We start from the raw sequence: 26,944 nt of genomic DNA, 5'->3' as shown, positions 1-26,944 counted from the left end.
AAGGTTTGTCAATTGTGTTTTTCTTTTCAAAACAACAACTTCTTGTTTTGTTGATCTGTTGTCTTTTTTTAAGCATTTCAAATTCATTTATGTCTGCTCTGATCCTTATTATTTCTTTTCTTCTCTTAATTTTGCATTCAGCTTGCTCTTGCTTTTTAAATTCTTTAAGATGCATCATTAGATTATTTATTTTAAGTTTTTCTTCCTTTTTGATGTAGGCACTGATGGCTATAAAGTTTCTTCTTAGTACTGCTTTTGCTGTGTCCCATAGGTTTTGGTATGCTGTGTTTCCATGAACTTATTTCAAGGAATTTTTAAATTTTCTTTCTAATTTCTTCATTGACCCACTTATTCCGGAGCATATTGTTTAATTTTTGTCTGTTTGTATAGTTTCCAAAATTTCTCTTGTTATTGATTTCTAGTTTTATTCCATTGTGGTCAGGGATGATGCTTGATATTTTTTCATTTTTAAAAAATGTTTAAAAATTCGTTTTGTGACCTAACATGTGGTCTGTCCTTGAGAATGATCCATGTGCTGAGGAGAAGAATATGTATTTTGCAGCCATCAGATAAAATGTTCCATTTTTTCTAAAGTGCAGATTAAGACCAATGTTTATCTGTTGATTTTCTGTCTGGAAGATCTATCCAATGCTGAAAGTGGGGAGTTGAAGTCTCCAGCTATTATTGTATTTAGGTCTATCTTTCCCTTTAGCACTAATAATATTTGCTTTATATATCTGGGTACTCCAGTGTTTGGTGCATATATATTTACAATTGTAATATCCTCTTGCTGAATTGACCCCTTTGTCATTATATAATGACCTTCTTTGTCTTTTCCTACAATTTTTATCTTAAAACCTATTTTGCCTAATATAAGTATAGCTACTCTTGTGGTTTTTTGGTTTCTGTTGACATGGAATATCTTTTTATATCCACTTATTTTTAATCTGTGTGTGTCGTTATAGGTAACATGTGCTTCCTGTAGGCATCAGATCATTGGGTTTTGTTTTTTATCTATTCAGCCACTCTATGTCTTTTGATTGGAGAGTTTACTCCATATACATTTAATGTTATTGTTGATAAGTAAGGACTTACTCCTGTCATTTTGTTATTTTTTCTCTCGCTCTCTTTTTTTGGCGGTCTGCTCTTCCTTTTTTCCTTTCTTCCTGTCTTCCTTTTAGTGAAGGTGATTTTCTCTGGCAGTAGGCTTTAATTTCATGCTTTTTAATTTTTTTGCATACCCATTGTATGTTTTTTTATTTGAAGCTACCATGAGGCTTGCAAATACTACCTTATAACCCATTACTTTAAACTGATGATGACACTGATTGCATAAACAAACAAACACACAAAAAGAAAACTAATAAAAACTATACAGTTTAACTTTGTCACCTAACTTTTTAACTTTTTGTTGTTTCTCTTTATGTCTTATTTCATTCTCTGTGTCTTGAAAATTCGTTGTAGTCATTATTTTTTGGTTCATTGTTTAATGTTTCTACTTAAGATAAAAGTAGTTTTCACACCGTAATTACAGTGTTATTCTGGATTTTCTGTGGGCTATTACCAGTGAGTTTTGCACCTTCAAATGATTTCTTATTGCTTATTAATGTCCTTTTGTTTCAGATTGAAGAACTCCCTTTAGCATTTCTTGCAAGACAGGCCTGGTGTTGATGAAATCCCTCAGATTTTGCTCGTATGGGAAGGTCTTTATTTCTCTTTCATGCTTGAAGGATATTTTTGCCAGATATACCATTTTAGGGTAAAAGTTTTCTTCCTTCAGCACTTTAAATATATCATGCCACTCTCTCCGGACCTGTAAGATTTCCATTGAAAAGTCTGCTGCCAGATATATTGGAGCTCCATTGTATGTTATTTGTTTATTTTCTCTTACTGCTTTTAGGATTATTTATTTATCTTTGACCTTTGGGAGTTTGATTCTTAAATGCCTTGAAGTAGCCTTCTTTGGGTTACATCTACTTGGTGCTCTATAACCTTCCTGTCTTTGAATGTTAATATCTTTCTCTGGGTTTGGGAAGTTCTCCAATATTATCCCTTTGAATAAACCTTCTACCCCTAACTATTTCTCAACCTCCTCTTTAAGGCCAGTAACTTTTAGATTTGCCCTCTTGAGACTGTTGTCTAGATCTTGAAAGCAGGTTTCATTGCTTTTTATTCTTTTTTTATTTTGTCTTCTCAGTGTGTTTTCAGACGAGATTGGGTGCGTTTGGGGCGGTATGGCTGTAGACTCTCAGTGTGTTTTCGAATACCTGTCTTCAAGCTCGTTAATTTTTTCTTCTTGACTAATTCTGCTCTTAAGAGACTCTAATGCATTCTTCATTACATCAATTGCAATTTTCAACTCTAGAACTTTTGCTTGATTCTTTTTAATTGTTTCAATCTCTTTGTTAAATTTATCTGATAGAATTCTGAATTCCTTCTCTGTGTTATCTTGAATTTCTTTGAGTTTCCTCAAAACAGCTATTTTAAATTTTCTGTCTGAAAGATCATATATCTATTTTTTTTCCAGGACTTGTCCCTGGTGCCTTATGTAATTCATTTGGTGACGTCATGTTTTCTTGGATGGTCTTGATGTTTGGGCATTGAAGAGTTAGATATTGACTGTAGTCTTCACAGTCTGGACCTGTTTGTATCTGTCCTTCTTAGGAAGACTTTCCAGGCATTTGAAGGGACTTGGGCCCCAAACCCACTAACACTGTGGTTTTTGCAGACTCATAGAGGTATTGCCTTGGTGGTCTTGGATAAGATGTGGAAGAATTCTATGTATTACTAGGCAGAGACTCTTCTTTCTCCTTTCTCTCAAAGAAACAGTCTGTCTTTCTGTGCTGAGCCACCCGTACCTGGGGATGTGGTGATGCAAACACCCCTTTGGAAACCACCACTGGGATTGTGTTGGGTCAGACCTGAAGCCAGCTCAGCACTGTATCCTAATCTTCAGGGCAGTGAGTTCCCCCAGACCCCGGGCATGTCCAGAGTAGCTGTCTGGAAGCCAAGGATTAGAGTCAAAAACCTAAGCAGTTTACCTGATGTTCTAATTTACTGCAACTAAGTTGGCACTCAAACTTCATTACAAAGTCCTTCTTACTCTTTCTCCCCTTTTCCACAGGCAGAGGAGCCTCTCCCTGTGGCCACCACCACTTCTGGTCCATGAGGGTTCTTCTAGGTCACTGCCAATGTTTACTTAAAGCCCAAGGGCTCTTTTGTCAGCTTATGGTGAGTCCTGCCAGGCCTCAGACTCACCCTATAGGGCAGTAGGCTCCCCTCTGGTCCAGGACAGATTCAGAAATGTTGTCCAAGAGCCTAGGCCTGAACGCAGAGACCCCGTGTGCCTGCTTGTTTTTTCCTACTGTGGCCGAAGTGGTACCTTAGGTGCAAGGCAAAGGCCCCTTTACTTTTCCCTCTGCTGTTTTCAAACAGAAGAAGTTGTTCACCGTAGCCACCACAGCTGGGACTGTGCTGGATGACCCTTGAAGCCAGCATTTCTCAGACAACAAGGCCCATGGTGTACTCCCAGTTATTGCTGCTGCTTATTTAGGCTCCAAGAGCTCTTTAGTCAGCAGGTGATGAATCCTGCCAGGACTGGGTTCTTTCCTTCAAGGCAGTGGGTTCCCTTTTGGCCCAAGGTACATCTAGAAATGTCCAGGATTTAGGGCTTCACAACTCTGCCCAGTGCCCTGTCCTACTATGGCTGAGCTGACATCTAAGATGCAAGACAAAGCCCTCTTTACTCTTCACTCTCCTCTCCTTAAATAGAAGGGAAAAGTTACTTTTGTTGTTGTGAATTGCACTCGCACTGCCTGAGGTTGGTGGAGGAATGGCATAGGCACTTCCTTAGCCATATCTGCTGCTGTCTCCCTAGGTCATGTGCCAATGTTGTCTACTGGCTCTAAGCCTAGCCTAGCACTAGGATTTGCCTAGGAATTGCAGTCCTTGTGTCCTAGACTGCCTTTCAAGTTTACTGAGGATCCCAGAGCACTTCAGCCTGCAGTGCAGTGGTGAGGCTTGTTGAGAGACTCACATTCCATGGGTGATTCCCTTCTGGCTGGGCTGGTCCAAATGTCCCCTCAATGTGTGGGCACTGGCGGAACCCCACACAGCTTTATTGTCCACTCTGGCAAAGCAGCACTGAGTTCAATGTAAAGTTCCTCAGTCACTGCTTTCTCCCTTCCTAAAATACACAGATTTTCTATCTGCACAGCATGGCCACTCCCATGGAATGGGAGAGGGGCAGCGCCCGTGATTCAAGACTTTCTCTTCCACCCTCCTCAGTGTCTATTTCAGCAGTAGGAAGTTAAAACCAGATACTGTGATTGTTCACTTGATTTTTGGTTCTTGTGACAGTGCTCTTCTGTGTGCAGATAGTTGTTAATATTCGGTGTTCCAGTGGGGAAGACAAATGGTGTAGGCTTATATTCTGCAATTTTCCTCTGTCCTTCATCTCTTATTCTTTTTATTGCATTATTGTATTAGTCTGTTCTCCTAATTAAGTCTCCTATTAGTATGTCTCCTAATAAAGACATACCTGAGGTTGTAATTTATAAAGGAAAGAGGTTTAATTGACTTATAGTTTCACATGGCTGGGGAGGCTTCACAATCATGGTGGAAGGTGAAGGAGGAGCAAAGTCACATCTTACATGGTGGCAGGCAAGAGGAAGTGCCGAGCCAAAGGAGGAAAAGCTCCTTATAAAACCATTAGATCTTGTGAGAACTCACTATCATGAGAACAGCATGAGGGTAATTGCCCCCATGAGTAAATTACCTCCCAGCCGGTCTCTCCCATGACACATGAAGATTATGGGAACTAAAATTCAAGATGAGATTTGGGTGGGGACATAGCCAAACCCTATCAATTATGTACTTAAAAAAATCTATCATCCAGTTTAATACCCCTTCAATAGCTATTTATATGTTATTAAGCCATTGATTTTAAATATTATATTTTCTATTTCTAGAATGCTATTTGATTCATTTTCACATCTGGTCAATTTTGATAATTATTCTTTTGTTCTAGTTCTTTCATCTTATTTATCACATATGTATTATATTCTATACCTGACCATTTCAATATGTGAAATTTTTGTGAGTTTTATTCTTTTGTATTTTTATTTACTAATCCTTGTTCATGGTGGGATGCTTCCTTTCACATTCAGTAATTTATAATTTTGAATTTGTATTTCTTAGAGCTTCATCTGCTGGAATATTTGGAGGCCTGAGTTGAAAGTGTACTTTTACAGAGGGGATTTATATCTGCTTTTTTCTAAGCATTTATATCTGCCTGTATTACTAGAAACCCAGGACCACTTTATTCTACATTTTGGATGAGGATCTGGAGTTCATAGAGATTGTACAATTTTGCCTTAAACTTACCATGTGAGTGTAGAATTGTGGTTAGGCATTCTTAGGGGGATTTACTTTTTTCACTCTATCTACAACTAAGACCTAGTTAGACATCCTTTCCCCTTCTGTGCAATGTGTTGTTGTTGTTGTTTTAATTTTCACTGAGGATGTTCTTTAGAAGTTTTAGAGTTTTGCAGGGGTCCCTCATTTAAGCTTTCAGCTTGCTTAGACTTCAGACTGTCTTCTGCCCCACTGCCACTCGTACCTTGAGTGGCTGGTTAAAGTCCAGGCACTAGTCTAGCATTGGTTGACAGACTCCCTGGAACAAATACCTGTTCCAAAGCTAACCCCCTGGGGTTCATACTTTCTGTCCTCCCCTTTCCCTAAGGCTGTGGGGAATTCTATTTCTTTCCCCTCGCAATCCTGAATTAAAATATTCTTTGGTTTGTTTTCAGAATGAACTGAAGTATGCTATATCAGGAAGGATTTTTCTGAAATCAAGTCCAAAATTTTGTGAAAAGTGTAAGGGAATCAAATTAGTAATCAGAAATCTGGTTGAAAAACAGCATGAGAATGAGCAAAATTAGATTATTTCAAGAAATATTTTTAAGGAAGGGAAAAAATAAAATGTTCATGCCCCACATTGAAATATTTTCTTAAGAGCCGAATCAGTTTCCAGTTTCTCATTTCCTTCAAAACTCTGCTGTATATTTACAAATTATTTTTTTGTTTCCATTTTTTTCAGTATCTACATATCATGCCAGTCAGATTATAATTCAAGGGCATTTCAATCATTCCATCTTGAAGATACAGTCAGATCACATTGATATTCAGTGTTCCTCAAGCCTGCTTAATAATATACTCATCTACTTTAGATTGGGTTAATTATATAATAGACTTTTATTAAAGAGTTTTGGCCAGGCGCAGTGGCTCATGCCTGTGATCCCAGCACTTTGGGAGGCTGACGTGGGCGGATCATTTGAGGTCAGGAGTTCAAGACCAGCCTGGTCAACATGGTGAAACCCCCCTCTCTACTAAACATACAAAAATTAGCTGGGCGTGGTGGTGCATGCCTTAATCTCAGCTACTTGGGAAGCTGAGGCAGGAGAATCGCTTGCACCTGGGAGACGGAGGTTGCAGTGAGCCGAGATCATGCCACAGCACTCCAGCCTGGGCGAGAGAGCAAGACTCCATCTCAAAAAAGAAAAACAGAAAAAAAAAGAGTTTTTACATTGTATGTTATTTTATAGTGATATTTCTATTTCAGGTTGAGATTAGAATCCCACTTTAGAGATCACATTTAGTATAGGGCAACAAAATTGCTACCTTGACACTATTCAATTGAAAACACACACAGACACACAGACACACACACACACACACACACACACACACGACCTACTGATACTTGTTAGATTCTTGAGAGAAGAAGAAAAAGAATGAAAAAAAAAAGAGACAACTAACATTCGTGTAGCTCAAAAAGCATCATCTTTGGAATCTTCCTCGAGCTTCCTCAAGGCAGAATCAATCTTATCCTGCACTACTCACAAATTGTCCTAGTTTTTCATCCTGTGTTCTTCCCTCCCTCCACTTTTTGCCCTCAGAAGAATTCCTAAACATCTATATTTTCAAAGTACTTTGCTAGGCATTGGGGATACAATGGTGAAAAAATAGATGTGGCCTACATTTCCGCTGAACTTACGGTTTATTATGGGAACTAGACAATTACATAAAATTATAATGTGGTATATGAGTGCTGTGATAAGGAAAATATAGATTGATGTGGAACATCCAGGAAAAACACTAAACTTCAGGGGTCAGGGATGTCTTTATAAATGCAATTATTTTAAGCTAAGATTCGAGATATCGTACATGTTCATGGTTCTTAAAGCATACTCTTTAGACCTACAGAATCACAGGGGAATTTGTTAGAAATGGAAATTCTATGGCCTAATCTCAGGCGACTGAATCAGAAACTCTGGGGATGGGGCCCAGAAATACGTTTTTAAGACAGTTTCTCCACGTGGTTCTTATTCATGCTGAAAATTAACTAGTGGTAAGTATATCTAGATGGCTAGATTAAGAGTGCTAGGAGTTAGATCCTGCCAGGCAGAGAGACCAGCCTTGGAGACCCCCTGTGGAAGAAAGCAATATGAAATGATTATGAAAGTGTTCAGGGGCCAGGCGCGGTGGCTCACGCCTGTAATCCCAGCACTTTGGGAGGCCAAGATGGGTGGATCATGAGGTCAGGAGATCGAGACCATCCTGGCTAACATGGTGAAACCCCGTCTCTACTAAAAATACAAAAAAATTAGCTGGGCGTGGTGGCAGGAGCCTGTAGTCCCAGCTTCTCGGGAGGCTGAGACAGGAGAATGGTGTGAACCCTGGAGGCGGAGCTTGCAGTGAGCTGAGATCGTGCCACTGCACTCCAGCCTGGGCCACAGAGTGAGACTCCGTCTCAAAAAAAAAAAAAAAAAAAATAGAGTTCAGTATGCCTGGAGCATAGGGTATGAGGTTTGGAAGAGGGTTGTGATGGGCAAAGGATGGGACGGAGAGGAAAGCAGGGAGAAAATATCATCTGGGTTTCTTAAGCCACATTAAATTTTTTTTGGCTTTTAAATTTATTTTTATTTTTAATTGCATGTCATAATTGTACATATTTAGGGGTACAGAGTGATATTTCGATACATGAAATATAGTATATAATGATAGGGTAATTAGCATATCTATCACCTTAAACATTTGCCATTTATTTGTGTTGGGAACATTAAAAAATCCTCTCTTCCAGTATTTGAAAATATATAATCGATTATTGTTAACTGTCATCACCCTACTAAAGAATACTAGAACTTCTTCCTCCTATATAGCTGTAATTTTGTAGTCAATCACCAACCTCTCCCTATCCTCCTCTCCCTGCTCCCCTGCCCAGCCTCTCATAACCATAATGTTACTCTCTACTTCTATGGGTCCAACTTTTTTAGCTCACACATATGTGAGAACATGTGGTATTTATCTTTCTGTGCCTGACTTATTTCACTTAACATAATATTCTCCAGGCTCATCCATGTTGCTGTGAATGACAGGATTTTATTCTTTTTTATGGCTACATTAAATTGTTTAGATTTCATTTATCATAAATATTTACAGACAGCCCCCAACTTACAATGATTTAATTTAACAATTTCTCGACTTTAAAATGGTGTGAAACTGTCGCATTTTTGATATGCTTCAAATTTTGAATCTTGATCTTTTCCCAGGCTAGCGATATGCAGTATATGAGATAGTCAATGCTTTATCATAAAATAGGCTTTGTGTTACATGATTTTGCCCAACTCTAGGTTAATGTAAGTGTTCTGAGCATATTTAAAGTAGGCTAGTCTAGGCTATGATGTTTGGTGGAAGGTTACCTGTGTTTAAATGCATTTTCTTTTCTTTTTCTTTTTTTTTTTTTTTTTGCGATGGATTCTCACTCTGTCACCCAGGCTGGAGTGCAGTGGTGCGATCTCGGCTCACTGCAACCTCCACCTTTCTGGTTCAAGCAATTCCCCTGTCTCAGCCTCCTGAGTAGCTGGGATTACAGGTGCATGCCACCACGCCTGGCTCATTTTTTTGTATTTTTAGTAGAGATGGGGTTTCACCATGTTGGTCAGACTGGTCCTGAACTCCTGGCCTTAGGCAATCCACCCGCCTTGGCCTCCCAAAGTGCTGGGATTACAGGCATGAGCCACTGCGCCCAGCCTAAATGCATTTTCAATTTAAGGGATACTCAGTTTATGGTGGCTTTATCAGGAGGTAACCCTATTGGAAGTCAAGGAGCATCTGTGTTTATACATCTGTCTCTTCAAATAGAATGTGAATATATGAGGGCCAGGATGATATTTCCATACCTCAGAATATCCTTCAGCTACTCTTGGCCTATAATTGGTGTTTAATAAATGCATGCTGATTAAATGAGCTTCTTGCATAGTCACAAAAGCCTTGTGAGGTGGGCATTCCTTCTCTTATTTTATACTTAAGGAGAGCTAAAGCTAAGAGAAGGTGAAATACTCACATAAGAAAGTCAAATGGCTATTTATTTATTTATTTTTGAGATGGAGTCCCACTCTGTCACCCAGGTTGGAGTGCAGTGGCATGATCTTGGCTCACTGCAACCTCTGCTTCCTGAGTTCAAGCGATTCTCCTGCCTCAGCTTCCTGAGTAGCTGGGATTACAGGCATGTACCACCACCTGTGGCTAATTTTTGTATTTTTAGTAGAGACGGGGTTTTGCCATGTTGGCCAGGCTGGTCTCGAACTCCTGACCTCAGGTGATCCATCCGCCTCAGCTGCACCTGGCCCAAATTTCTATTTAGAAGCAGAGGTATTTTACAATCCCCAAGCCGATGGATTTTGCTTTTAGAATCTCTTCTTTATTCCACATTACCTTTCTGTTAGGGAGAGCTGAGATTACAGCAAATATGTATGAATATGTAAAATGTGAGCATTTTATTTCAACCTGTAAGCATTCCAAATGCAACCGTGCTTTCTTTTTTCTTACTTTTTTTTTTCCAGACAGAAAAGGGGAGTGCACTTCATGAAGCAGCTTTGTTTGGAAAGGTGGATGTTGTACGAGTTCTGTTAGAAACAGGTAACTATTGTGATTCTGCATGGAGCTTATCCTGACAGATAACATTTCTATTTTGGGAATAGACAAAGGAAAATGACACAGTTTTCTTCACAAATCACTCTCTTGCCTTTACTCTAAAATGCAGATATGTATTCATATTATGTAGAACTGAGTTTCAGTATTTAGATAACATTGATATCAATGTGCAACTTCTTTTATGCAATAGATGTTTTAAGTACAAACCTCTTTGTTATTACAATTTTATGCACTTAAGTACTTTAGAGATGAACTACCAAAAGAAAAAGGAAATTTCTGCCTTCTGTAAGAGAGAGGAATTGATCCTTGAGAAATTGTCACAATTGCTTGATTTATTGAAGAACATAATAGTTTTTCTGTGTTTTATATTGTGAACTACGGTAAACAGAGATTTGAGTTCCCTCTCTTTAAGGTAAATTGTCCTTCTAGTTAGTTCATTAACTGAGTAGCTATTGTTAGTAGGCTACAGAAACTTATTTTAAAGGGAACCTTTTAAAGGGAGTGCTTTGAAGGAACAATAAAGTTGGCTTATTTATTTTCATACGTACATTCTGATTGAGATGAAATAGAGCTAGAATTAAGGTCAGATTTGTTTTAAAGATCAAAAGGCATGGGTACAAATTCATGCTTGTAAACAACTGATGGAAATTTTTCATGTTATGGACTATAGTGTGTTTATTTTCCTCTGTAAAAAAAAAATGAAAAACATTGGCAGACTATTGTATTGTGATTGTATTTGTACACAATTTAACAAAGTTAAAATTTCATTTATATTTAACTTTGTCATGCAGTGTGGTGATATAACAAATGATTTGAGGAAACCACCTAAATATTAATATGTGCTGGTTACACATTCCTATGCAAATTTAAACATGTATTTAATAATCTTACAATGAACTAACATTTGGGACCAGATCCTGTAAACTGGCTTTTTTTTTTTTTTTTGCAATTATGTGTTTGGAAAATTCATAATATTTTTAGGGCAGTGAAAGCTATTTGCTGTGTTAAAATAAGTTCTTTCTTACAATATATATTTCCACAACTAAAGTAATAACAGGTGTTTTAGTTACACACTTCAGTAAGTTTGCTCGTCAGGTGGATGATTAGTGTGACTGACAAATACAATCTTGCATAAATAAATATCATAGAGTATTTGACCTTGTATTTGGATAGATTCTTTGTGGACAACAGTTCAAAATAATCATGCTTTTTCAACTTTGTGAATATTCAAGTGTTCTAAGACTGTTCTTATGTTACTTACATGGTACATGATTATAATTTACTAAATATTTTTACCATATTATACAGAGAATATAAATCACATGACCATTATACTTTAGGAATTCACATTCTAAATCAATAATATTTTTCAGTGTGATAGTGTGCTGTTGAGTTAAATAGTTATAACCCAAAGATATCATAGGGTCAGCCGGGCGTGGTGGCTCAAGCCTGTAATCCCAGCACTTTGGGAGGCCAAGGTGGGCAGATCATGAGGTCAGGATATCAAGACCATCCTTGCTAACACAGTGAAACCCCGTCTCTACTAAAAATACAAAAAAAAAAAAATTAGTTGGGCATGGTGGTGGGCACCTGTAGTCCCAGCTACTCAGGAGGCTGAGGCAGGAGAATGGCGTGAACCTGGGAAGCGGAGCTTGCAGTGAGCCGAGATCACGCCACTGCACTCCAGCCTGGGCAACAGAGTGAGACTCCGTCTCAAAAAAAAAAAAGATATCATAGGGTCCTGAAAAACAATCTTAAACATTGGGTCAGTGCCCTTTAAGAGCTAATTGATGATCAAGAATGTTCCTAATCTTTGGTAGCAACAGGCCCCTGCCTTCTTTCTTGCTAAAATCTTGTGTGAGTGTGTGTGTGTGTGTGCGTGTGTGTGTGTATGTGTGTGTGTAGAACTTAATTTTTTAAAAATCACTTTCAATGCTTGGTCTGTATATGTTTGAAATTACAGCAGTTAGATACTGATAGTATCTTTTGAGGACACTTCAGTGGTGTATATCTAGTGAGTTTTTCTTTTTCTTTCAGGAATTGATGCCAACATAAAGGATAGCTTAGGTAGAACTGTCTTGGACATTCTGAAAGAACATCCATCTCAGAAATCTCTCCAGATTGCAACACTCTTACAAGGTAAACAGTATTGAATGATGGATGAGTTTGCCTTAAAGTTAAGATGAGATTAAAACTGTTACAGTTTTCTTTTGGATTTTGAGTTAGTGTTTGCTTTTGAACAAACTTACTAGTTTTATTTTTTTCTGGTAGACTTTTAAACTAAATAATAATACCTTTTAATGTTTTATTTTTGTTTTTCAACTACTCAGTAAGTATTTTAAAGAAGTTAAGGTATTTATTTACTCATTTGATAATAGAAATATTTTTAAAATTCATATTTATGTAGTAAATATGTAGTTATGAGCTGGAAGTTAATAAGGCTATAAAGTAGTGATGATTAAGTGTTATCTCACATTTGAATAATACTTTCAGCATTTTCAGGGATTTGCTACTACTTTGGTTTCTATGACCCTATGAAGTAACATAAGTCAGATATTATTTTACTTTTGCACATAAGGGAAACTGAGGCTCTGAGAGATTTGATTTGTTCAAATTCATGTATCTTAAGTGGCAGAGCTTGTATCTAAATGCTAGATTATCAATAATAACAAAAATTGTATTTAGCCAAAAGAATACAGATTATTTCCTTCCTAATCCAATGGTATAAAATAACTCAGTCTTACCAGCCTTAGTTTTTGGTAAAAGTCATTTAAGTGCATTTGTTGTTAGTGGCAGTCATTAGCTCTATTGAAAGTTTGACAACTGTCTAGGTACGACTTTTGTTATTTGCAGCTTGCATACTTCTCCACTTGAACTAAAACTTTTATAACAAAATTAGACTTAAATGCTTTCTCTTCCTGTTTGGTGATTAGGCCTGACATGTAGCATGTTACTTAAAAACCCCAGATGTTTTTCTCTCCTTTAGCTCCTACCCTGTTCAGCAGTGATTATCTCCTACACTTGTTATGGATTGGCTGCAAGTATGATAGAGGAGGGTGGTGAGATAGGTTTTATTAGGTGTCAGTTGGGAAGCTGAAGAACAGCATTGTTTTGCAGGGAGATAAATGAATTAAAACCAAGTCAGGCAGGGAACATGTAGATACAATAGTCAACAAAGGCCAAGGAGGAGTAAAAGGAATAGATGCACTATATGTGGCCATTATGCTGTCTTCTCTATTTCCAAAATATTTCAGGGAAGTTCATGCCCCTACAATTTTCTTATCAATAAAGAAGTTAATTACAAGTCAAATGCATGCAGAGATGAATCAGAGAAAAATCCCGTCATAGCCTTTTATATACATTAAAATTAAAATTAAATTGAATAAAAGCTAAAAAATAAGAGTGGCACATACTATTTTTTATTAGTCTTCTCCCTCCATGCACTTTGTATTTCATGTTGGACTTTTGACTCTCACTGAATTTTTTTTTTTTTTTTTTTTGAGAAAGAGTTTTGCTCTTATTGCCTAGGCTGGAGTGCAGTGGTGCAATCTTGGCTCACTGCAGCCTCCGCCTCCCGGGTTCAAGTGATTCTCCTGCCTCAGTCTCCCAAGTAGCTGGGATTATAGGCACTTGCCGCCATGTCTGGCTACTTTTTGTATTTTTAGTAGAGAGGGGGTTTTACCATGTTGGCCAGTCTGGTCTCCAACTCCTGAACGCAGGTGATCCAGCCACCTTGGCCTCTTAAAGTGCTGGGATTACAGGCATGAGCCACAGCGCCCAGCCTCTCACTGAACTTTTTTTTTCTTTTTGAGAGGGAGTCTCACTCTGTCACCCAGGCTGGAGTGCAGTGGCGCCCTCTGGGCTCACTGCAAGCTCCGCCTCCCAGGTTCACGTCATTCTTCTGCCTCAGCCTCCCGAGTAGCTGGGACTACAGGCACCCGCCACCATGCCCAACTAATTTTTTTGGTATTTTTAGTAGAGACGGGGTTTCACGATGTTAGCCAGCATGGTCTTGATCTCCTGACTTTGTGGGCCACCCGCCTTGGCCTCCCAAAATGCTGGGATTACAGGCGTGAGCTACCGTGCCCGGCTGCCTCTCGCTGAACTTTTAAAAACTGAAGCATGGGCCGGGCACGGTGGCTCATGCCTGTAATCCCAGCACTTTGGGAGGCTGAGGTGGGCGGATCACGAGGTCAGGAGATCTAGACCATCCTGGCTAACACGGTGAAACCCCGTCTCTACTAAAAATACAAAAACTTAGCCGGGCGCGGTGGTGGGCGCCTGTAGTCCCAGCTACTTGGGAGGCTGAGGCACGAGAATGGCGTGAACCCAGAAGGCGGAGGTTGCAGTGAGCCGAGATCGCGCCACTGCACTCCAGCCTGGGCGACAGAGCGAGACTCCGTCTCAAACAAACCAAACCAAACAAACAAACAAACAAAAAAAACAAGACTGAAGCATGTGTGTAATATGTCTTTTGGGAAAAGCAAAATAAATGTCACCCACTAGAAAATGGGGTGTGACATAATCATGGACTTTTTAAAAACATACTGCATTGGTTTATCTAAGATGAAATGTTGTTACATGGGAGTAACTATCTTTGCTCTCCTAAATGGTCAAGATTAATTAGGTATATTAATTTGTGATAGGGCATACAGTACACCTTTGAAGTTCTCTAATTACTGGCAAATTTCAGAATGTGAACACGTCATCTCTGTTCTTTGCATTCCTGGATTTCCCTGGTAGAAATTATTTGAATGGTATGAGGACATACTTGTTTGGCATGAGAATACAAATTTTCTTTATTAGATTTTAAGAAAAAGGTTCTTGAATAAAGAAGTATAAGCAAATGATCTGTATGAAAAGGGATCTGTTCATTTAATCTTTATACAGAGGCTACAAACTAGCCACTTGTGGGCTGAACGCTTTGGCAGATAGCACACATGCTTTGTTTATATCACATATTTTGAGCCCACATTGTGTTTCCATAAAAATTGAATTAGCTGTTAACATTTAAAAATCTAGAATTTGGCAGGGTGCGGTGGCTCACGCTTGTAATCCCAGCACTTTGGGAGGCCGAGGTGGGCGGATTACAAGGTCAGGAGTTCCAGACCAGCCTGGCGAACATGGTGAAACCCTGTCTCTACTAAAAATACAAAAAAAAATGAGCCGGGTGTGGTGGCACATATCTGTAGTCTCAGCTAGTTTGGGGGGCTGAGGCAGGAGAATTATTTGAACCTGGAAGGCGGAGGTTGCAGTGAGTCAAGATTGCACCACTGCACTCCAGCCTGGGCGACAGAGCGAGAATCCATCTCAAACAAACAAACAAACAACCAAAAAGAAACAAAAAAAAAAACCCTAGAATTTTAGCTCAAACTCTGGAGTTTTGGTTTCTCTAAAAGAAGTTTTATTTCAGGGATGAACTTTAGATTGGTCATTTGTTCTCTGGTTAAACATGGTCTGTGAGGCTGAATATTGGTTAACATTTATTTCTACATTCAGATGCTGTTTTCTTTATGGTTAAGAGAAAAGTGAGATGTTTTCTTGTCTTATATTTATCTGGCTTTGCCACCTATTAGCTGAATGAACATGGACAAGTTAATAATACTCCTCCTTTACTTGTAATCTTTAAAATTTAGTGCATGTGTCATAGTTTTGTAAGGATTACATGAGTTAATTTATACAAAACACTTAGAACAATGCTGGGTCCATAGTAAGCAATATTTAAGTTTAAGCTGCTATTCCTAATATTATATGTGTATCAAAACTAGAAAAATGAAAAATAGGCTGAGTATAGGACATTACTTCAAGAATAATGGTAATGAACATTATTTCTTTGTGGAAATAAAGTTAATATGCAAATTATGCTTATGTTACAAGATTACAGCACCATTTTGAAATGAACTTATTCCATTTCATTCGTTTATGTTACCTGGCTGGTTGTGGTATCCATCTGAATTTGACATTCCTGTTTTGGGGATTAAATCTATTCAAAGCATCTTTCAGACAGTTTAAAATCTTCAGATGGAAAATAAGGAGACCAAGGAGTTTATTGTATCTTCAATAGGTGAATTTATTTTTAAGGAAAGAATGTTTTAAGTTTAGGTTTTAGAAGAAAGGGGTTCAAGAGTTTCTCCCAAATAATCCAGTGTCTTTTTTTAATTACAACTTTAAGTAAATAGCTCATCATGGCGTTCTTTTGATATGTTTGGTTTTTTGAAGTTCTTTTGAAAACTTAGGATATATTTAGGATATGAAAAAATCAATGAAAAACTGATCACCAGAAGTAAAACTTAAAATTTATTGATTTTAAAATAAACGAATTCAAATATGTAATCTCAAAAATGTATACACACAGAGTATTTAGAAGGCGTGGGAAGATCTACAGTCCTCGAAGAGCCTGTACAGGAAGATGCAACACAAGAAACACACATTTCATCTCCTGTTGAGTCTCCTTCCCAAAAGACCAAAAGTGAGTACCTAATTATAAAGCCCTGGAATCTATACTAGACTTGTATGTACAGTTGTGAAAATTTCAAGTCTAATAGGTTATATCCTATACTCTATATTTCATCCATTTATAAGAGCTCCTGTTACTGATTAGGGCTTCTCAGCCCTGAGATACAGTAGTGAGCAAAGCAGAAAACTATCCCTGCTGTAATGAAGTTTATCTGGAGTATATATTTCTTAAATGTGTTTTTTTCTTAAATGTGTTTTTCCCCAGCTTTATTGAGGTATACTTGGCAAATAAAAATTGTATATATTTACAGTGTGCAACTTGATATATACTTTGTGGAATAATTGCCAAAATCAAGCTAATTAACATAGCCATCATCTCACATAGTATTTTTTATTTTTTATTTTGGAGAGAACACTTAAGATCAACTCTCTTAGCAAGTTTCAGGTATACAATAGAATATTATTAACTATAGTCACCATGCTGTATTTTAAATCTCCAGAATTTATTAATCCCCCATAACTGAACCTTTGTACCCTTTGATCAACACTTTCCCATCTCCTCCACTCCCCAGCCCCTGGCATTCACCATTCTACTCTCTGTTTTATGACTTTGACTTTTTTAGATTCCACATGTGAGATCATGCAGTATTTGTCTTTCTGTACCTGGTTCATCTCACTTAGCATAATATCCTCTAGGTTCATCCATGTTGTTACAAATGGCAGGATCTCCTTCTTTTTTAAGGCTGAATAATAGTCCATTGTTTGTGTAGTGTGTATATAAATGTATACACACATTGCATTTTATTTATTCATCCATCTGACAGTGTATACTTCAGTTGTTTTCATGTCTTGGCTGTTCTGAAGAATGTTGCAATGAACAGAAGGGTGCAGATATCTCTCCAAGATACTGGTTTCATTTCCTTTGAATAAGCACCCCAAGGTGGGATTACTGAATCATATGGTAATTCTATTTTTAATTTTTTGAGGAATCTCCATACTGTTTTCCATAAAACCTTTAACATTTTACATTCCCATGGACAGCATACAGGGTTCCCTTTCTCCACATCCTCAGAAACACCTCCTATCTTTTGTCTTTTTGAGAATAGCCATTCTAATAGATGGGAGATGATACCCCATTGTGGCTTTCATTTACATTTGCCTGATTATTAGTGATATTGAGCACCTTTTCATATACCTTGGGTCATTTATGTGCCTTTTTTGAAGAAATGTCTATTCGAGTCCTTAGCCCATTTTAAAATTAGGTTATTTGTGTTTTTGCTATTGAGTTATGTGAATTCCTTATGTATTTTGCACATTAACCCCTTACCAGATCTATGGTTTGCAAATATTTTCTCCCATTCCTTAAGTTATCTTTTTAGTGTGTTGATTGTTTTATTTGCAGTGCAGAAGCTTCTTAGTTTGATCCAATCCTGCGTGTTCATTTTTGCTTTTGTTCATATCCAAGAAATCATTGTCCAAACAAATATCAAGTTTTTTCCCTATGTTTTCTTTTAGGAGTTTCATATTTTCAGGTCTTAATGTTCCAGTCTTTATACTGTTTGCGTTGATTTTTACATAGGGGATGAGATAAGGGTCATATTTCATGCTTTTGCATGTGGCTATCCACTTTCCCAACACTATTTATTGAAGAGACTATCTTTTCCACATTTTGTGTTCTTGGAAACCTTGTGAAGAGCTACAGTAATCAAAACAGTATGGTACAGGCATGAAAACAGACATATATACCAATAAAACAGAATAAAGTCCAGAAATAAATCCATGCATCTATAGTCAGCTGATGTTAAATATGTTTTTATGTCAGAATAAAAATATTAAAATCTGGATTGTAACTGCTGGGCATTTTTTTCAGAATAAATTACAGGTATAAGGTATCTTTCTGAGACTGTTTAGAAATGTGCATATTTTCATGTAATCTACAAAATCTTCATGTTTGACAGATGATGCATATTATTTGTTTCTTTTGTGTTTTTACTTTATATCATATACCATAATTCTTAAGGTACTGATTACCTATGTTATTATTTGTTTAAATAACTTGTACTATTTCTGTTTATTGAACCTAGGAAGAAGTTTCTAAGCACCGTTTCAAATTTGCTAATGAATTCTGTCAGTGAAGTAAAATACCAATGAAATATTATGGAAATTAAATCCTATAATAAGTGAAGCTTTGGGAATTGTAATTCCAGATGCTTTTATGTACTATGTATACATAACCTTACAATAATTATTTCTATTTTGAAAAAGAATAAAAATAGGCAAAATTATAATCTCTTTTGCCCATTAATATTGTTGTACTAATTATGGTTGAGTACCTTGTTTTCAGCAGAATAGTGTCTGACTGCTTAATCTTGTTATATTTTGAGTTCTATCACCATAGCAGTCATATTTTTATTGCTTAACATTAAGTTTTAACAATAGCCTTTCTTGAAACTTCTGAAAAAATTATTCTCATAGGTGAAACCGTCACTGGAGAATTATCAAAACTCTTGGATGAAATAAAACTCTGTCAAGAAAAGGATTATTCGTTTGAAGACTTGTGCCACACAATATCAGACCACTACTTAGATAATTTGAGCAAGATTTCAGAGGAAGAACTTGGGAAAAATGGAAGCCAGAGTGTAGTAAGTAAGGCGGGGGGGGAATGAAGATAATGTGTCTGTCTTTGCCAGTTCAGTGTGTACACTTAAGAGGTATGGGATGTGGTGCATTATCAGATTCCGCCACTGTAAGATGTCAGTTTCCTTATTGCTCTTTTCCTGACGTTCTTTGGGGTTTTACTCGCAGTGCATGTGTAGGGGAAGGAGTGCTTTGACAGATCACTTCATGGTCTCTCTACTTTTAGACTCTTTCTTAAAAACATGGATTTTTGGTATTTGTTGTTGTTGTTGTTGTTGTGTTCCTTTAGTTTTACTGGGCATAATGATGTTGGTTCCCAAAAAAAGACAAAAACCTTCCTTTCGACTGTCTTCCCCATTTTCTCTATGAACTCAGACTAACAGAGCAGAGCCACACGTATAGTTTCCTCACTTCCTCCTGAAGTCATAGTAGGAAAGAAATGTGGAAAGTTCAGTCTGCATATTTTTATAATATTATGCAAATCCCAAGAGGTTTCTCTTTGATAAGCTCAGAATCTTAAGCATGAGTTAGTTCCTGTGACAACGCCTTTATGATAGTGTTCTTTGAAAATATTGCCATATAAAATATTAAAGGTTATGTGAGGCAGAAAAGCAGATGATATAGTTGAGTAAGAGCAAGTATTTCTATTTATTAGGAATGAGAGTTTACAAAGAAGAAAGAGGGGAGATAAGATTAGAAGGATAGATTGAGGTCAGGCCATGGGTGATTCTCACTCATTTGGATTTTTATATGAACACAAAAGCAAGAAAAACTATAGAGAATAAATCAGTTTAATATTAAGATCTTTAAACCTACTTTTTGTCCTGTAGAGGAAGGACTTATAGTATGTACTGGTATTAAAGGAAATACATTATTCTGATAAGAAATCTTTAGTCACTTTTAGAACTTAATTTGTTACAGATATATCATACTTTATTCAAAAGCCAGTAATAGAGTGAACTGTGTTAAGTATGTCATATTATTTGTGAAAACTAAAAAAAAACTTGCTAAGTATAGTGACTGTCCATTATGAGAACACTTACTTAATTTAGTTACTTAAAGTAAGCTGTGACACTGTTTCCTGGGATAGCACTTGCTAATCTAGTTCCATGGCTAGTCCTACGTCCTTGGCCTGCTTTTTTTGTTTCATTTTGTTTTCGTGCTTCACTCCTTTTGTAAAAACATCCTATTATTGGCCCCAATAAAAATTCTTTATGAATAACTATGAACAGTTGTATATGTACTGAAGTAAATACCTGTAAGTTTTACCAAATGAAATTTTTATATTAAAGAAATAATTTATAATAGTAACTTTAAATTTGGGACAAAATCCTCTGTTAAAAAATCTGAAATAGGTGTATGCTGTCTCCAGGTTACCAATCAGTTACATTTTAATATTTCCTTGAAAGTTAATTAGAACTTAAAACATATTTGTTCTATATAAACAACACATAGTGTTTATATTTTTAGATCCATCCTCAAAGATTTATGTAAACTGGCAGCTTCTGGCCTTCTACTTGTAAAACCACAGATATTCTGAAAGCCCTAATTTTTTAGACCAGGGTTTCCAAACTTTTTTGTTGTATGTACCATTAGTAAACAAATTTTGAGCAAATATCCCTGATTATTTGTAAATTATATATATATATAGACTACATTTCTAGTAATATTTGATGTAAATTATGAGACATACACAACAAAAGAAATTCAAATTGAGGAAGGTAGAGAATAAGTGTAAAACAGAAGCTCTAATTATTTTTCGTTTACCCAATGAATATCTTGTATGCCCTGGGGTCTGTATGTGCTGCTTGGAGACCATGATTCAAGCTTCTATCTTTCAGGAAGTTACGGCAAAGGCTTTTGACTTTGAGAGAGTGACAATAGTTTGGGGAAAAGATGTTCAATTTTTTTGTAAGCCAAAGACTGTATTGTGATAGTGGCAAGAAAGAAATTAATGCTCATAAATTGAGCGTTAAGATTTTGAAATCTGAGCTCATGCTTTTCTAACACCACTCTTCGTTCCTGTGACAAACCTTTAAAATAGTGTTCTTTGAAAATATTTCCCTATAAAATATTAAAGATTATGTGGAGGGAGAAAAGCAGATGGTATATATGAGTAAGAGCAAATAATTCTGTTTATTTGGAAGAATAGAGTTTACAAAGGGGAAAGATGAGAGATTAGAAGTCTAGTTTGAGGTCAGGTCATGGATAATTATGAATGTCAGGCTAAGAATTTTGGTTTTTTTTTTTAAGAAATGAGAAAAATCTAAAGGATTTTGGGCAGATAAAAGACATCATTGGAACTGACCTTTCAGAAGATGAATCTGATAGAAACCTGTTAGCGAATGTTTAAAAGTAATCAAATTACTTTGGCCCTTTTCTGTAGCCTGTTTTATTTGAATTCATTCCATGTTTTGTTGAATATTTGTTTCTATTCATCAAAAAAGCTTTTTTCCAGAATATTGCTTCAATTATACTCTTACATGTTGCAAAAAGTTTAGTCAAGTACAGGTCACCTAATATAGGTCACCTAATACAGATGGTTCTTACCATGTTTTGAGTTGTGGGATTTATAATAGATATGGTTCTTGATTTCAAGTGATTCAAAACACCTATCCTAAGGAGACTTCAGTCACAGTGTGTAGACTATAACTGAAGACTAACATATAAAACACTGAATAAATAAGAACTGACACTCAGTTTTTGCTATTTGCTACTCTAATGCTTTACGTGATTTAAGTCGCTTATTAAGTAATCCTAACAATATGGATTTAGAAAATGACTTAGTTGCCAAGTGGCAGAGTGAGGATTCAAACTCTGAGCCAGTGTTTTTAATTCTCAGCCACATTTCTCATAGTATGCTACCTTATGGCCAAAGGAATTTTTAAAAGGGAGAGACCAGTGAATATTTACAGATACTCATTGAAGTCTTTGTGGAGGTAGGGAGAGACTAAGCTGTGTCCTGGTGAAAGGGGAGCTGTGCTTTTCACTTTTGTTGGGACAAATGATTGAGAAAGGATTCCAGCCTGAAGAAACAGTAAGTGCAAAAGCACAGAGATGAGAATTAGTGCATAATTTGAGAATGATTTATGATGAGAGTTTGTTTTGGAAAGTAGTAGGAAATAAAGTTGGGTAAGTAATGATAATACCTCAATTTATGGAACACTTTACTTGTATTAACTGATTTAATCCTCACAATAACCCTTTGAAAAGGATAGTATTATTTCTCCATACAGGGAGCTTTTATGACTTTCCCAGTTTCATGCGGTAATTACAGAGCCAAGAACACAGACATTCTGGAGCTGGAGCCATAACCCCTTGCCACTCAACACTATTGTCAGAGAACAAAGGCAGCTAAGTAGATTGGGAGGCTAGCCAGAAGTTTAAAATTGATCCTGAGAATAAATTCTTGTGTAGGAGAGTTCTCCTGAAAGTGACATTTTTGGAAAATAAAAGTGGTAGTTGTATGTTGCTTGATCTGGGGAGAGGCTCAAACAATGGTTCTCAGCCATAGTTGTATATTAGATTTACCTAGAGAGGCTCTAAGAAATAAATACTGATGCCCTCAGATACCAGTCCAGACCAACTAAATCAAAATAATTTTGGGTAGCTCTGAGCATTGCTCTTGGAAAAGCTTCTCAGGTCTAACATCCGTACTACTGGTCTAGGGAGCCAAAAATCAGCCAAGATCTTACTGAGGTAATTCAGGTCTGAGATGATCAGTCAGAACTGAGGTCTTGAAAACACCACAAAACTAGAATTTTTTGAGATGGAACAAATCTCGTAGATCTTAATGTCCAGCCTACTTCTGCAATTCCCCAGTGTAAGAGCTTCTAAAAGTCTCTTGAATTAGGGATTATCTATGCTATAACAAATTAGCGTAGATTGGGTGGCTTGGAAAAAAAAAAAAAAGCATTTATTTCTCACAGTTCTGGAGTCCGAGAAGCCCAAGATGAAGGTACCCAGCAGAGCTGGTAGCTGGTGAAGGCCTGCTTCCTGGTTTGCAGAGGGCTGTCTTCTGGTTGTATCTTCATGTGGCAAAGAACAGAGGGGAAAAAAGCAGGTTCTCCTGATGTGTGGTTTTTTTGTTTTGTTTTCTGAGACGGAGTCGTGCTCTGTCGCCAGGCTGGAGTGCAGTGGTACAATCTCGGCTCACTGCAACCTCCGCCTCCTGGGTTCAAGCGATTCGCCTGCCTCAGCCTCCTGAGTAGCTGGGACTACAGGCACGTGCCACCACACCTGGCTAATTTTTTGTATTTTAGTAGACACGGGGTTTCACCATGTTGGCCAGGATGGTCTCGATCTCCCGACCTTGTGATCTGCCTGCCTCGGCTTCCCAAAGTGCTGGGATTACAGGTGTGAGCCACTGCGCCCAGCCCTCCCGATGTTTTCTTATATGAACACTAGCACATCATAAGGGGCTATCATCTGATGACCTACCAACACCCCCTCCCTAATACCATCACATTGGGGTTTAGGATTTCAACATATAAACTTGGCGGGGACACCGACATGAGGTTCATAGCAAGGAGGCTTTCAGTTTATCATCAAGGAAAATCCAAACTGCAGTCAAACCACAGTCCTCAATTATAACATTTCTATGTTATATTGGACTATTAAATGTGGAAAACATTTCTGTATGTCTGTTATTTATATTACTGGTTAAATGATGAGCATTTGGGTTCAGTTAAAATTTAATTTCATAGGATATGAAACATCCAACTTGCTGATTGTGATATGACAAGTAATTCCAAAAGTTATTTTGGAGAAATAAAAATGTAAGGAAATATGTTTTGTAGCATCCATATTTTTAATTAATGTATTTTACATATTAATGATGTGGCTTGAGTTTTGGAAGTATTTTACCTATATTCTTAGTTCAGTTTAGCTTTTGTTGTCTCTTTTCTTCCAATAGAGGGCACTCTGATTCAGTAATTTCAAATACAAAACCAGCCATCTTATGTAAGAACTTTTATTTTTGAATCGGAGATTTTTGTTTCTATTAAAATATTAGCTATAATATGGTAGTTTGAACACTTTTACTAATATAAGTTAAAAATTAAATTCTTATTATGATTGAATGTATTCAATTGGAGGTTTTGCATGTAATATAAAGGCTAGCTCCAGTTAAAATTGCATTTTGTCTTGCATACATTTTAATTCAAAAGTCAGTCTGTTTTATATACTCTTATAATATGCATCTGAAACCATTTTCTAAGTTGAATTAAGACATTATATAATCTAGAATGTAAATTTTGAAGAAATATAAATATCCTAACATTCTTTACCAACTCATGAAATTTAGGTTTTCAAAAGAATGTGAAATCATCTGAAAAAATTTTCTATTCTCTTTATGTTTTCCCAAGCCTTATATTCATGTTTTTTCCTCCATGTGTATAAACAATCTATACAATTCTTAAATGTGAACACAGCATGCCATAGAGAAATTTGATGATAAAGATCATTAGAGCAGATTTCAGAATCCAGGTACCAGGAAAAGTTTTTTTGTTTTTTTTTAAAACATTTGTAATAGAACATTACCTCATCAGCGTATGTCTTTAAGAAGTAAATAAGAAGCTTAAGGGATGAAACGTGTTATGTATTTTTTTCTCTTGACGCAAGCAGCATCTAAAGCTTTTGGTTTGAAAGGGGTTGCATTGGCAGGTTTTGTGCAATTTTGTTCAGCCACTATGCCTCTTTTCTGTTATTTTACTTTCTTTTCCAATGCAAAATATTTAATTACATGTCAGCCTTCTGAAGTGTGAGGTATTTTATTTTAGTATTTTAAGATTTCAAGATTTACCTTGAAGGATTTTCAGCTTTTTTTTATGCCAAGCTATTCTTGAGAATACTCTCTGGGAGTGAGGTCCCTACTTTTGGAAAATATGCTTAATTTAGTTCTAAAATTCATCAAGTTTTAAAGATCAGTAGAGTCAGATTAGATTGCCTAAAAACCAAATGGTATTTCTGAAACAAAGTTTACCTTCAAACACATTCTAACCCAATTTCTAGAGCTTATTATCAGGAATGCATCAATTTCAGAATTTGGAGAGAGCTTCGTGGCTATCTTACCCAATTTCCATCAGATTTAGAGAATCTTGGGAGGCAAATTTTTTGAAATGTAAATAGAGGCTTATTATAGGAACATAACTGATTCTTTAGCGTGTATAATTTTTTATAGTGGTGCTAAATCTTAAGCAGTGGTATACAATGTTCAAAAGAACATTCTAACCTGAACAATTTATGTCTTATGTAGTTGAACAGACCTTTTGGATGTGGTGACTCAAGGTGATTCAACTAAGGTTTGAAATCTCCTAACAGGTTTTGCAAGAATTGGGGAATGTAGAACTAGGATCATGTTGACCTGCATTTATATATTGAAAACAATACCATTAACCACACGTATGTACTGTAGGTACATTAATGGAAAAATCCAGAATCAGAAGGGTAAGATTTTCGTTCCTACCCTCACCTCAGGAAGAACTTTTTGTAACCTTAGGGAATCTAGGAAGTCCTTGAGAAAATGGCTAGTAGAATAAAAGAGTCATTTTTCTGAACTTCTAGCACACTTGCTTTTTACCATTCTTGATACATCTCTTTCTGCCTTGCCTTGTAGGTGTATATGTTTTGCATTACTTCTTATATACCCCTTTGACAGTAGGTTCATTATTAGATTGATCTCTGTAGTCACATCCTGCCTCACACGGTGCCTTGAAAGTAGTGGTCTCTCAGTGAAAGTTCATTGACTGAATAAATGCATAAAAAGGCAAAGACTGCATATAAAAGTGTATATGTTCTTGCAAATGAACCATTATCATTGCAAAATGCATTTAATTATTTGGAGATGAATTACAGAGACCAAAGTGGAGGTTTTTCCCAGCAATCATGATGGGAATCTCAACCATCTTTCTTAGGGAGATAACTTAGTCTAGCAGTTAAGAGCATGAGATTGTGAGTCCTACAGATTTGGTTGTACAACTCTGTTCTGCAATTTACTAGCAGGGTGACCTTTGGAAGTTGCTTGATATTTCCAAGCCTTAGTTTCTGCATCGGTTAAAAAAATTTTACTCTGGCTTTCTGTCAGCCATAGAAAAGAGCTATTTTGTTCTCTTTTATGTTGCTGAAGAGATCTTGATTTTTATGTTTCACAGACTTTGTCCAATTTTGTCCAGACGTTCTAAATAGTCACAAAATGTCAATGTAGAGGGGATTTCTCTAGTGAAAGTGAAATATTTTGTTCTTGGATTGGTCTGAGTCAATATTTTACTTGGAAAAAGCCATATCTATTCTAATCAGCTTTGCAGAAGTTAGGGAGGAATAGCAAATATGACAAATAATTGAACTTATATGAAAAATTATCTCAATAGGCTGAAATCTTGGCTCAAGGTAAAAACATAGAATTCAGTGGGAGTTAGTATAAAATCTTATATTTAGATTCCTTAAAAATCAATGGTATAAATACAAGGTGGGGGAGATTTAATGTCAGAGAGTAGTTCACACAAAAGTTTTAGGGTATATAGATGACTACAACTGCTACGTGAACCAGCAGTGAGATGTAGCTACTAAAAAAATCAGTAAACAATGACCAAACTATAATATCTCAAAATAATTGTAACACTAGAAGCTAGCATTTATTAAGTACTAAATTTTCACTACATGCTAGGCATTGTGTAAACATGTTAAAAATCATTATCTCCTTTATTCCTGACAACAATCCCATGAGGTAGGTTTTATTATCCTCAACGTGGGAATCAGGAGTAAAGTCAGTTGCCCAAAAGGTAAATCTTGGATCTGAATGTAGGTCCAATGTCTTACAAGTAGATAATTCTGTCTTTCATTACTGTCTTCCAGATTG

At 36.7% G+C, this 26,944-nt stretch overlaps 1 protein-coding gene across 9 annotated transcripts in view; it reads left to right on the top strand.

The window, feature by feature from the left end:
- The window catches only part of ANKS1B (ankyrin repeat and sterile alpha motif domain containing 1B), a 1,251,294-nt gene that overhangs the window by 191,752 nt on the left and 1,032,598 nt on the right, over positions 1-26,944 (top strand). For all 9 annotated transcript variants that reach the window (XM_034934289.3, XM_034934279.3, XM_034934288.2 and 6 more), the window contains 4 exons: positions 9,906-9,981; positions 12,034-12,135; positions 16,352-16,465; positions 18,928-19,094. In XM_034934289.3, the coding sequence (XP_034790180.1) occupies positions 9,906-9,981; positions 12,034-12,135; positions 16,352-16,465; positions 18,928-19,094 (459 nt within the window). The remainder of the gene's footprint in view (positions 1-9,905; positions 9,982-12,033; positions 12,136-16,351; positions 16,466-18,927; positions 19,095-26,944) is intronic.

Source organism: Pan paniscus, chromosome 10 (genome assembly GCF_029289425.2).
Source record: "Pan paniscus chromosome 10, NHGRI_mPanPan1-v2.0_pri, whole genome shotgun sequence".
Taxonomy (NCBI): Eukaryota; Metazoa; Chordata; class Mammalia; order Primates; family Hominidae; genus Pan; species Pan paniscus.
The sequence above is the reverse complement of the archived record's forward strand: the minus strand, read 5'-3'. Positions and strand labels throughout refer to the sequence as shown.